A 13,899-nucleotide genomic window follows, 5' to 3' on the forward strand; every position below is an offset into this window, starting at 1 on the left:
TCAGTAAAGAAATTGTTGCCAATATCCAATCTGAACCTCCCCTGGTATAATTTGAGGCTGATTCCTCTCTTCCTCTGACAGAGCAACCCAGATTGTTTGGCACATGAATAATTCCACTAGGAAATAAGTTCCAAGCTACTTCCAAGAAACTATTGCCCAGCAAGACACAGCTAATGTTACTTTGCCTATAGGGTCAGTACATCAAGTTAAGGATGAACCATCTGCTGTATCCAGGCAGAAATTCAGTGATCACTATTCCATGGACCTGCAGAAGAGTGCAGCTCCCAACACCTGCACTGAGACAACTGATAATTGATGTTACAGTGGAAATTAACTATTCAGAGCTGCTTTTGAAGGCCCCAAATTCAGGTGTTTTCCATAGACATTAAATGCACATAAAGACCACACAGTCTTAATTGAGTAAGAAAAGTTAACAAATATGTTTATCTTTTTGTTTTACCATTAGCCTGAAGGTTTTTAAGTAAGTTCTAAAGACAGACGATATTCCTAAAATAACCAGTCAATGATTTCACTGACACACACAGGGAATCTCTGGAGACCTGGGAAACAGAAGCCAGATCATGTGAATCCTGAAGCATTTTCCAGCCACTAGGACACACTGCTTAATTAATTTAGTTATTATTTACACTCTGCATAGGAAAACATGAAATATTGAAATGACTCCTAATCTAACGATACTGTGCTAATGACCTGAGCTGAGGACTTGTGATATTACCAAAGATTTGTGAGTTAATTAGAAAGGCATCCAATAAGTCTACAGATCACTTCACAGAAGACAGATGCTCACCGTCATGATAACCAAACCCAATTCATTAAAAATGAGGTCCCAACTTACTTGTAATAAGCCTAAACCAAAAATAGCATTAATGGCACAGTTTAATGCAATTAATGTGCAATTAATGGCACAGATATCAAATACTGAGGAAGAACATGACTGGTTGATATAAACTGTACAGCTTGGTCTCAAGCAGTCTCAGCAAGAGGAACATTTTTAGAGCAGCATTCAGTGTCCTCAACAGAGGAAAACCCATCAATAGCTTCATTATTTTGTTGGAAAAGTTGCATGACCCAACTGATCTTCACACGCAGGTGGTATTTCAGAGAGGAATGAAATCTATTGCAGCTCACAAGTGGAACCTCCCCTTTCACAAGGGATTTCAGTTACTCATAAAATCTTCAGGCTGAGGAGCTCTAAGCATTTCAAGCAGTCAGAGCCTAAGGGCTGTGATTTCAGTAACCCATCGTTTTAGTCTTGATCTTGGGCTTCTTCCATAAAAGCAATAACCTATGGGATTAGAAAATAACCCTTATCTTTAGGTGACCCTTGGGAGTATAAAAGTCTCAGTGCTGTACACTGGCAATACCAGTGCCAGAATCAGGACTGTATTAATTCCTTTGGTGACCCATAATTGCAGCTGCAAGATTATCAGGGTGATGGGGTCATTCAGGCTGCAAGGGACCTCCAACCTCCTGCCCAAAGCAGGGCCAGCCATGAGGTCACATCAGGATGCTCATGACTTTGTCCAGACAGGTAGAAAAAAAGTTCCAGTCCTGAGAACTTCCAGCAGCAATGGCACAGCTTCCCTGGGCAACTTCTTCTACTTCCTGACAATCCTCATGGTAAAAAGGATTAGTCAGTCTCTTTTTCTTCAAATGATGCCTTGTCTCTTCTACCCCCCACCACTTTGAAATGCCTACACTCACCTCCTTGATAACCTCCTCCTAGATAGTGGAGAGCTGCTGTTCAGAACACCTGAAGGATTGTCTTTTCCAGGCTCTTTCAAACCCATTTCCCTCAGTGTCTCTTTGCAGGGCAAGTTCTCAAGATTCCTCACCATCTTGGTATCCCTCTACTGTACTCACTCAAGCTCATCAATGTATTTCTTAATCAATGTTCATCAATGTATTTCTTAATTTTATCCTTCCTGCCCAAAACTGGACGTTCTTCTAGATGTAGTCTAGCAAGTGCTGAGCAGGAAGGGTAATTCCCACCCTTGATGCTCTGCCTGTGCCCTCTGTCCTGCTGTCCTCCAAGATGTCCAGACCCCATTCACACAACTGCTTCCCAGACCACCAATCCCCACCCTGCCCCATTGCAAAGAGACAATTTTCCTCTTTGAAATCCATGAGGGTTGCAAGTGGCTCATTTTCCCAGACCACTGAGGTCTGACAGATCCGGGGCAAGAACTGGTCCCACACCTCTGGTGGCACCCAAGGACTTGGTGCACTCTGTCACCTCTCACTGATGGAGATGCTAAACAGGACAGGCCCTTCTGGACCCTGGTACCAGTGGTGGACCTGTGGTCCTTGTGGACTGTGGTACTTCAACCCAGCCTCCACCAACCTCTTTTCCTTGGATGCCAATTATCTAAAACATCTTGGGATTTTTTTTTCTTGTTTTTTTTCTTGTTTTTTTTCCCACCCATCCAGTTATCCATCCAGATCATAATGTCCTAGAAAGCACACTGCTTTGGGGACAGGAATCCATGTATCAAATTAATAAGGCTCAGCAATAAAATACATGCAAAACCCTTAAGCTGCCTGGATGCTAGAAAACTGGCACAGCACAGAATACAACATCAACTTCTGATATGCACTTTAGAAAATCTGCACCATTATTAAAAATGTCAGCTATTAGTAAACGTTTGCTACTTTATATCCCAACTACATGGGCTTAATTAAATGATGGCATTAGGTGAGGAGATGAAAATAAAAAAAGGCTTACATTAAGCTCAATGAATGGTACCATATTAATGATAAACTGTGAAATCCAATAAAATGTGGTAAGTTCTAAAACTGTTAACAAATTGGAATAATTTTAACCTTTAACTTCAGCCTGTGAAACAGAAAATGCAACATAAGGACTAGCCCCACAAAAATATTTTCAAAGCAGTTTCCTTCTCCTGACCAATGAGCTTCTCATCTCTGCTCCCACACACACCAGGTTCTGAGGATTGTACATGTTCTGCTGCATTTTTACAAGACATTTTCAACAAAACCCAGACACATTTATTGGAGAGATGAAGAAAAATTAAATTGCGAGTGGGAACATTGTCCACTGAGCATTGTAAGATGAGACATTTTCTGAAAAGGTGTCATATTTAAACTCAGTGAGAAAATTTTGGTAAAAAAAAAAATAAAAATGTGTAAGCACATGTATGTGTGGAGAAGACTTACCATGTCATGTTGCCTGTTATCTTTCCCTGATACAATCAAGAAGTAGTTCCATGCCAGCAGCAACAACAAAGCCAGTGGTAGCATATAGGGCTCAAAGTTCCAGACCACAAAAAGAAAAATCTAGAAGACAGAGCATGAGAAAAAAAAAAAAAAAGTTTAATTCAAATCAGCATGACAATAAACTCTTGTTATTGATTCACTTAATTGATTAAATTATTGAATAGATTAAAACAGTTCCAAAGAAACCCTCCTCTGCTTAGGCAAGAAAGTTGTTTAATCATTTTGTTGATTGGCCACTTCCCTGCATGACACAACTCCTGCACTTGTCATTCCTTTGCATCTTAACTCTTTAAAAAGGAAAATAGTGTGGTCTGAGGAATATTAATTGTAAAACAGTTGCTAAATAATTAATTTTATTATACTATAAAATATTTTTAAAATATTAAAATAAAAAAATTTAAAAGATTTATTTTATTTGTTTATTTGTTGTACAATAATGCTTATGTGGGGAAAGACAATGAAAAATGGCACAAAATTAAGAAAACAATGGAAGAAAGAAAAGGCCCTCCTTTTGCATGGATAGAAGTTGATTTGCTGTTTAGAAGAAATAACTTGGTTAGTAATGTCACATAAACAAAAAGCAAAGATCACAACAAAAATAACCCCACGTTTGCATAGAAAACCAGCAAAACATCACACTAGAAGGCAAAAAGCTAGGGGGAAAAACCTATTTCAATGAAAGCATGGTAAAACAGCACTGACTTTTTTCACAGAACGTGGGACTTGGGAATTCTGAGAAGCCACCTGAGCTCCCTTTTGGAAAACTCTGATCTGATGAAGTTTTTCCTGAAAACTTCAGCTGGGGGCAGAAGCATGGACAGGTTGCATCTCCTGGAGATGTAACACCTCAAAGACTGGTGCTGCCCTCCAGAACTGAGTATATTGGCACTTAAAAAGCATCAAAAGAAAAACCATTTTTACATCCAGTTTTCCCTGTGTACAAATTTCCATTTATTTTACCCAGCTCTGGCTGTAACCTGGGTTTGATTTCTTTTAACATGGCAAAAACCAAGAAGGAGAACTCTTCACAGCAAATCACACTATGTCCCACAGCTGGGTACACACCCAGAAATCCTACTGAGCCTTTTAAGTAAAGCTTTTGAATATCTGTGTTTATACTGCTTACTAAAATGAATGAAGCTATTGCCACACAACTGGAAAACCCAAAGAAATGCCAACAGGGAGGTAAACTAAAACAAGGTTCACTTTTCCCAGTCAGTCACCTCAATGTATATAAAGCCAAGTAAGAAAAACATGGGGATTTAATTCTGCAGGACTTTGTTCAGAGTTAGGAAAAAAAAATTAAAATGCTCTCATAAAGCTCCCACATAATAGAAAAAAAATAACCTGTTTTTTATGTAACTTACCCCACCCTCTATATTCTATCACTGGATGCTATATATTTAAGTCCTGTGAGACTACACAAGATAAATGCTGAAAGAACTGAAAAAGCAGTGTGTGTGACAGACATAAAAGGATATTGGCACTTCTAACAGATAATATTTCATTTGAAAGAAAGCTCTCTTTTTTTAGGTGGTTTAGTTTAAAAGGAAATCTGTTAGAAATGGTAATGAATAAGAGCAAACAACAGCTCTTGGAGTTTAAGTTTATGAGTTATAACTCACATATAGTAAACTATTAAATGAGTTTGCTAACTAGACTTGTGACAGTGAGTTCTGCAGGGACTTGATGCAGTAAATTTGGTACAGACAACCTACAAGAGAACTGGCATCTCAAAAGAAAAGCAAAAGATTCCTTCCCCCTTCCAGTCCCAGAAATGCCCTGAGTCAGTGGGTACATGCTGAAGGAAGTCAACACACAGCATCCAACAACCAGAAAAAGCAAATACCAGGGAGAAACAGCAATGCCATCAGTCCTTCTTGTCATAAATAATTGGGGTCACAGAGAAATTGGGGTTTGCAGTGAACCTTTAAAGCTCACCTAAACCAACCCCCCAGCCATGAACAGGGACATCTTCAACCAGACCAAAGCCCCATCCAACCCAGCTTGGGGATTTTTCCAGAGAGGAGGCACCTCTGGGAAACCTGTGCCAGTGTCTCACCAGCCTCAGTGTAAAAAATTTCTCCCTCCCATCTAGTAAGGGTATTAATTAATTACAGTCCTGTACTCTGCAGGCCATCAAAACACCACATCAATATATTCCCTCTTTACAGCTTCCACGAACACACCTTTCAAAAAATGTGGATGTTACACCTGCTGCTGCCTCCTGTTGATGACTTTGCTGACCTGCCAGCTTCATTTCCATCCAGCCTGGCTGAATTTTAACCAGGTCATCCTTTCAAGCACCTGTCTCAGCCAGGCACTTGGAAAACAGGGGCTCAGCATTTGCAACACAAATGAGATGTGAGGACACCAGAGGGATGGCTCTGAAAGCCAAGTGGCCTCAGTGCCTTCCCCAGGAGAGAAATCCACTCATGCAATGCACGTGGGGAAAACCAAGCAGACCCCCAGCTTGAGACAAAACTTTTAACTTTCACGAGCCAAACCCAGAATCTGGTGCAGAACAGGAAGAAAACACACAGGCTCAGTTCTCTCCATGGCCTGAGAGCTGGGGAGGAGAGGGATGAGGGAAGTGGTAAGCAGAAACCTTCCCCTCACACAGGAAGGGGAGGAAAACCTATTTATCCATTCATTAAACAAGTATAGGAAGGAAAAAAAGTCCAGAAAATCTAAGGAATATGTATGGAAGGCAGTTCTGGGACTTGCCCATGCCTATAAAGCATCCAGCAGAACATGGACTGTATCTGGTGTGATCTCTTCCAAGGAAACAGTGGCTCCAGCTCTGTCTATAAAAAGGATCCTCATCACTACTGAAACAAGCCAACTATTTTAAGGGAGGAGTGGGAGTCTCAAAGGTTACAGTTTAATATAGCTGCCATTTCCTACACAGAAGAATATAAGGCAGGGCTCTTTTTTTTTTTTTTTTTTTTTTTTTTTTCCTTCTACCCCATGAGATGAAGATTTTCAGAATCACAGGCATGAACTGGCCATTTACAACATCACATCAGTTGAAACTCTTAGTGAGAGACACATGCATTAAATGATCATTCAGGGAGACACATGACACCATCCCTGGTGTACAACACTTCAAAAAATAATTTAAGTTAGAATATTGAATATCCTATTCTTTTGCAAACTACAGTATATTTTAAAAAGAAATCTCATCCAAAATGATTAACACTTCCTACTGTTCAGAAAAAAAAGCCTGCCCTTTCAGACTAGCAGCTGTGGATCATTAGCTTTCCAGTGATGAGATGTGTTTGATGGGTATTTTTCTTTCTAATTAAGAGATGAGATTCTCTATTTGACTCTCTCTTCAGACACAAGTGAAGAGAAAGATTTCTGCCTATGTGAAAAGGCCATATTCTATAGAACAATTATTTCAGATTTCTTTTTATCTACCTCCACCCAATTTCATTTCATTTTTAACAGAACCCTGTTTGCACCCACAGACTTCACAGCATTAACCCCTGAATTTCCCAGCTCTTTTTATTCTTCCTTTTGATTCTGTTTTGGCTGTCAGCAGAGAACATGTGAAAAAAGGAGCACCTCACAGAGGAGACACGAGCCCACATCCTTAGCACTTTCCTCTGGTGGTTATGGATCCTCACCTTGTGTAACACTTCTACTAAAAAATTAAAAATTATTTCCTTTACCTGTATCAGACCCCAAACACTTCAGCATCAATGTAAACACTTATGGGGATCCATTTCAAATGTGAGCTACTCAATACCTACTCATTCAGGTAAGTTCTGTAAGAATTGTGTCTTTTGAACACATTCTAGAGCATTCTTCTATTTTTTTGAGAAGTCCTGGAATTCCAGTTGCCTGAGTGCCAGGAGAAGGTGCAGGCTGAACCATTTGACTCTAAAAGTACATTATTTGTTACTCTGTTTCTTTGCATAGGCAAAAGTCAACTTGAAAATAGCAAAAACATGGAATGTTAAAAGAAAACACAGAAAAAAATTTCATGTCATCATTACCACCTGCATCATTTTTACAGATTCCAGGGGAACCTTGGATTATTGTTGGTTTTAAAATGCCTGAGACCTTGCTATTCCAAGGAATACTGAACAATGAGTATTTTTGAACCTAAAGAACTTTTCCTTCGACTAAGACACAAGCTTGCAGCATATTCTGCATCTTCCCTCTCTTCTCTGGAATTAGAACAGTTCACTACGATTTAGATTTTTAGTCTCATTCTCTGTATTTATTTCATGCAGAATAAGAAGAAAAGAGAGATAATTCCATGATAATTACCAATAAGACCTTTACAGGCTGGGTAAACAGTCTCCATGAAGCTTTTGATGTACTGAAAGACCTATGGTAGCTCTTGATTGAACACTTGGGTCCTATGTCTAGAAGAACATTCAGAAAAAAACCACCAAAACCAAAACCCATTTTTTCTCACCTTTGGCCATGTCAGTAAAAACTCACAGTTCTATTTCATCTCCCATCTTTCACTTCAGTGTGATGTACCACCAGTTGTTAGAGAAACAAGCCTGACAATCAGCTGTGACTCACTTGATGTGCTGCAACCCACCCAGTCTGTTTTTGATCCCCATCTACAGCTAAATAATTATATCAGAACAACCCTGGAGAGGGCCCACTGTCCAACCACATCATCACATAAGCTCTCCAAGCCTCTACAAGATTGTCAGCACCAATAAAAAATTCTAATTAAAAGCTCTGAAAACTTTCATTTAACGTTTACTTTTTTTTTTTTTTTCCTCAGCTTTTAACATTTCTAATCGTTTTGCAGAAGTGCCATGACTTTGCTCTGAGAATTTTGACATCTCCAAGAAGGTGAACCCCAGGGCACAGATATTGAGTGATTTTAAGCAGCATGTAAATTACAGATACAAAATTCACATTGCTGTAATTAAATTGCTGGGAGAGTTAGATGGAAATGAAAACAACACAAAAGCCACACCCCACTCCCCTATAAATATTTCCAAAATGTGGAACCTCTTGTGTAATTTTTTTTCCCCTTTCCTTAAGAGTTTCTGAGCTTCCAGGTGTGTAGTTAGCATCCAGGCTAAAACTAGAAGGGCAAAATATTTTCCACTGAGGTGGCTCCTGTACACACAGCCTCTTGCCATCCTCAGGGCACTTCAGCACAGGTCTGTGCTCTCACACCACTAAAATGCAGACAAAATTAAGAGAAAAGGATAGTGTTTTGCCTCTGAACTGTAAAACCTGGTATCAAGTCACAAATACCCAACTAGGAGACCTGAGATCAAAGGCAAGCCTCAGAACAGAGCTATTAGGTTCATGGAAACTCCCTCCCATGTTAATACTGCATTTTCTGAACAATACTCAACTGTTTACTGCATGACCCACGCCTTTGTTTCAGCAGCATCCCCTTAAAGACTGATGTACACATTAATTATTTTCCAAGTTAAAAAAAAACCCAGTGCTTTTAGTGCCTGTCCCCAGATTGATTTTGCTTTGCTTTAATGTCTTAACTCCTGCATTGACTTGCTCTTTTTAGCACAGCTCTGCTGAGAGGTCGTTGCCAGATGTTAAGATTCATGACATTTTGTAATTCAAAGTGTCCAGTTTTACTCTGGGTTTTTAAAAGGATGCACTTCAGGCCTCTCCCCCCACGGCACACACCTCTTCCCATCCCAGAAATCAATCCCATCCTTCTCAATTTTAAAATGCCTTAAAAACTGGCTAGCAGCTACAGAGCTGCACATACCATTTCTGTTGGAACTGCAATACTATGAAAGATATTTCTAAAAAGTACTTTTTTTTTTTTTTTTTTTTTTTTTGCATGCACAGATCTGTGTCACAAATCCACGTACGTGTTCCTTTTACACCAGAAAAAAAAAAAAAAAAAGAATCTGGCAGATTTCTTCTGTGCTCCAATTGCAGTGTTATGAGGGTGGGGGCTGTTGGAACTGCAAATGTATGTGTCACTTCAGAAGGAAAATCTAAAGTGTTGACTTTGTGAGAAGTGTAAAATCACAACATGGATCATGCTGGATAACTACAGCTATTTATGTGTAATTGATTGCCCCCTTCCCTTCCCCTCAGCTTGAGCTACTTAAGGAGGGACTGACGTGCTCTGAACCTGCCTCCTGTTTCTCCCAAATCCTGCAAAATCAAATTGTCTGTCAAAAAGCTTTAAGCTGGGCACAGGGGCAAAATATTGGGTATTTTCTTTAGCTGACTGACAATGGTTTCACTTCACATCTGCTGTAGTCCAAACAACACTTACACTCCCCAATCATCTCTATGGAAGTTGTTCCAAGTGATGTGTTTCCATTCACACACCAGGCTGCATCAGATTAAGTTTTTCTTTATTTGCTCCCTTATCCTCGCTGCATTTTTCCCAGTTCAGGGAAATCATTCAGCATTTTAAGACCAACAACATAACAAGTTTAACAGGGTAGAAATAGTTACCACTGCCCTAACACTTGAAAATAAAAAAAAACTTTCAGGCTTGCATTTTCAAAATAAAACAAAACCTATTAAAAACCTTTTAAAAAATCTCAGTTTGAGCTACTGAAACCTCACAAAGGCTTAAATTATGCCTATCTTTTGACAGAAAAACTAAATAACTCCTCCCCCTCATTCATTCATGGATGTCCACCATCAACATAAATACCATTAGAGTATTAGGAAGTAAAAAGCAAGATTTTTGGTTGCAGGACAGCCTACACGTTGCCAATTGTCCATCAGAAGTGAAAGGCATAGCAATGAAATTTGCATCCCAAGAACTGAGGCAACAGGCACCTCATTAAGAGGGCAGCCTGTGACTTTCAGTGATAAAATGCAAAAAAAAAAAAAAAAAAATACTGATTTATGTTTTGATATTGACCTAGGTGTCTGTAACAAACAGAATTACTGGATTCCATAGCAGAGCAGAGACACTTGCACAAGCTGTTCTGAAGGTTCATTTCACAGGCTGGAACTCTTCTGCCCTTACTATATTGAATGTAATCTGGCTTAAACTTTTCTTTAGGGCTAAATGGTAAATTCTGTGGTATTGTTTTCATATCTATTTGGAGATAGCTGCATCCACATGATGGTTTCTCTGATGTCCTGGAGATGACAACTGTTCACACACAGAAGGTCTTGTTCACAAGTGCAAGAAAATGCCTCTCTACCTTTAAATGTACTTCTCTATAAACACATTTGAATGAATAATGATACATCTACTTTACCTCCCTTTGTAACTTCATCTCCCAGTCTGTCTTGTAATTTTCTAATTTTCTCCTTCACTGATCTCAAGACCTACCCCCCCAAACTTCAGTCCTGAAAACTCACAGTTATGTGTGGCATCTCCACCACCCTGTGCCTGTTTCCATTTGCAACTCTAATATTAATCCAGGGCTGAAATTACTGACTTCTCATTTCTTTAGAGTGCTTACTCTTTCCCTGGGGGTGACACGTAGCATCCCCCCCTCCCACCTCTGATGATCTGTTTAAACTCATTCAGATGCCAGAGATTTCTATGTTAGCATGATAGGTATGTATTTTCCCTCAGCATTTGCCAAGCCTCTAAACTTCCCTGGGCACTGTAAGACTGGAGGTTGTAGGAGTGAGAAGTCAGCAGAGAATACAGGAGAGCAAGGCAGCTCCAGGTGTTTGAACAACCTGAATTCTGCAGGTATACAGTTGTCCCCAATCCACTGAGACAAGTTAAGCATTTTTATTTCCCAGGTAGGATAGCTATAATTATATTCTGCAATTCTTTCTTTAAGCAAAATGCAAAATAAACCTCTCCAAGTTTATTTTTCTAGCTGGCAGTTTCCTCTCGTGCACTACAACAGATCCCAGGAATAATAACGTATATTCACAGACTTCTAGGTAAAAGTTAAAAGAAAAATTGCATTGTAAATGAAACAAGCCCTTCTGCTATTAGCAAAAAATAGTAGTAGGAACTCAGAATATTTCACTGAGATAAATACAACACAAGTTATAACACACGAGAGGTGGGGCACCCAGCGTATTTTCAATTTGAGACTGTTTTTTGTTGGTAAACACAGCTTAAATGAGAGGAAAGATGGCTATTAACAGCCCCCTTAGAGTTTGGTAGAATCAGTTGTGAATGAATAAATCAAAACAATTTAACCCAAAAGCCAGCTAGACAGTACAGTCAGTCTTTGGCTGGGTTTACTTCTTCATCCCTCTGCTGAACTTCTGTGGTCTGCACCATCCTGAACTGCTGGACCAGAGGTGCCACCAGGCACCTGGTTAATAAACTTGCTAGCCACACCTGACCATGGCTGGTGCACTTCTAGTCCAGTGAAAAGTTTCTCTGGATACCTACTTAGCTGCTGCACTTAATGAGGCCAAACACCAACATGACCTTTCAGAGAAAACACAAGTGATGCATAAAAAAAAAAAAACGAAACACCTCAAACATGTAAAAGTTAGACTTGCAAAACAATAGTGATTTCTTTTTGTTAAGAAACTACAGAAAAAAAATGCTTTCCATTCTGGCTGGAGCTGAGTAACAACTCCTATAGGATACTGGGAAAAAAAAAAAGTGAGGTGAAGGCTAAAAGAAATAAAGGTTCAGAAGCTCCTAGTAAGAACAGGCTGCATGGACATCCCCCAGCTAGACAGGGCACAGCCCAAGAAAAGCAAAGACCACAGCATCCCATCTAATTAAACAGCCTACAAAAATTTTTGAGACATTTAATCTGATTTTTAAGGTTCACTGCTGCCAGACATACTGAGAAATAAAATTTTTAATCTATAACCCCGAATGCAATTTGTCAAGACAAATAAGTTCAGCACAACAAGATTTTCCTTCTTATGATTCCTAAGTGGAAAACTGTTTCCTGCTGCTTTTGCTGAGGTACTGCTTCTGCAGGGAAAAGTAGGTTTTCATGCTATTAAAAACAAAAACAAAACCAAAAACAAAACAACCCATCCCAAACAAACCAGCCCTTTGAGTTGTTTCTTGAGAAAACATTTAATTATAACTATATATTACAGTTATAATTATAGTTGTATTTGCAAAAAATGCATTATATCATATTTAGCACAGAAAGGTGTGCCCTGGCAACTTTCCTTTTGTTTCTGTAGCTACTTTTTTTTCCAGCCAGCAGCTGCTGCAATCCAAGCTGTCTCCCTTTTTACATCCATCTCTCTCTGTGCTGTAATAGCTTGCATGAAGTGCAGTTGTGCACTGTAAATATATGATGTTTCACAGATCCTACCTCACCTCTCAGTAGCTCATTGTTTCAGCAACGTTACACTTCATTTATTTAGACGTCTGCCACTCCAACATTTGGCTACACTTTAACATAGAAATGTTCCACAGCTCTAAAAAAACCATTTATTGAGCCAGCAGCATCATCAATAACGTTTACTAACCAGTGAAGAATAGTGCATTTTATAGATGCTCATTTCAAAGCACATCCTTAAAAGGTGAATAGGGGAATGCAGAGTATTTTATTGCTATCTACAGAACAGTGTATCATCAGTCTTAATAGCTATAGCAACATTATCAACTTTTTTTTCTTTTTTCTTTTTTTTTTAAAAGAATATTGTAGCAATGAGAGCAGCAGTGTCAAAACAAGAACAGATTTTTGTGTGTTTCTGTTTAAAATGTGCTACACATCACAGGGAGAGGAGTTTTACCCCCTGAAAGGACAAAATTCTGGAATTAGACATTTCACAGATTTAAGTGAGCTTGGAATTTTAAGTATATGGTTTCTCTGCCTCCACAGCCTACTCAAGTCTCAGAATCTTTCAGTCTAACCAAAACAGCTGGCTATGTTATCATAGAAGTCCTCTAAATGAAGCTGCCTTCCACTTTCACATATTTCTTTTTTCAAAAAAAAAAAAAAAATTCTAATGCATTTATTACTCATAGGGGATCTTTGAGACAAGAAGTCATCCCTGGGGCATTTTCTTTTCCAAATGCAAACTCACTAATGCATAGTTGATGTACACATTAGTGCAAAACTTCCCTACTCACTTGTGCCTTGTTAGCAAGCCAAATAATAATGATAACAACAACAATAACAGCAATAACAGTGGCAATAATAAAAATAACAACAATAATAACAGCAATAATACTAATAGCAGTAATAACAACAATAATACTAATAGCAGTAATAACAACAATAATAATACAATATTGAGAAACCAAGATGAAGACTTCACCTTGTGATTCTCACAACTGAAGCAGCTGAATTATATGTGGTTTAATTACTGGCCATGTATTTTTATTTATAGACAGGAGTGCAGGCATGAGGTTTGAGCAGACCTTCTTCTTCTCTAACTCCCTGGTACCCAGCTCCCACCTGAGATGTTACTGATGTCAGGGAGAAGAACTAAGGAGTGGTTTCAGCTGGATTTTTACAATCCTGTAAGGCAGTGGGGAGCTGATGGGTTGCACTGGGTGGTCTGGGAGCAGGTCTGGGCTCTTCAGGCTGGGTCACCCCCTGGGGTAACTTTCTGCACATCAGCAGTGCTTGGACATTGTCTTCACAGCAGCATCTGAAAGTGGATTAAACGTTTTGCTGATGCTCCTCAAAGCTACTTTGCAAGACTTGGGAATTCAACCACCTCTTCTCCAGGGAATTCCACAAGGATTATACCAGGTACAGATCCCTCTACTCTCAATCTCACCAGACCTCTCACCAGCTC

General features: G+C 39.2%; 1 protein-coding gene across 1 annotated transcript in view; it reads right to left on the reverse strand.

Annotated features, from left to right (window-relative positions):
- Positions 1-13,899, reverse strand: part of MCTP1 (multiple C2 and transmembrane domain containing 1) — a 288,956-nt gene that overhangs the window by 55,609 nt on the left and 219,448 nt on the right. Inside the window, 1 exon segment of the mRNA XM_071729851.1 lies at positions 3,199-3,318. Within this exon segment, the coding sequence (XP_071585952.1) occupies positions 3,199-3,318 (120 nt within the window).

The sequence above is a fragment of the Heliangelus exortis genome, chromosome Z, assembly GCF_036169615.1.
Source record: "Heliangelus exortis chromosome Z, bHelExo1.hap1, whole genome shotgun sequence".
NCBI lineage: Eukaryota > Metazoa > Chordata > Aves > Apodiformes > Trochilidae > Heliangelus > Heliangelus exortis.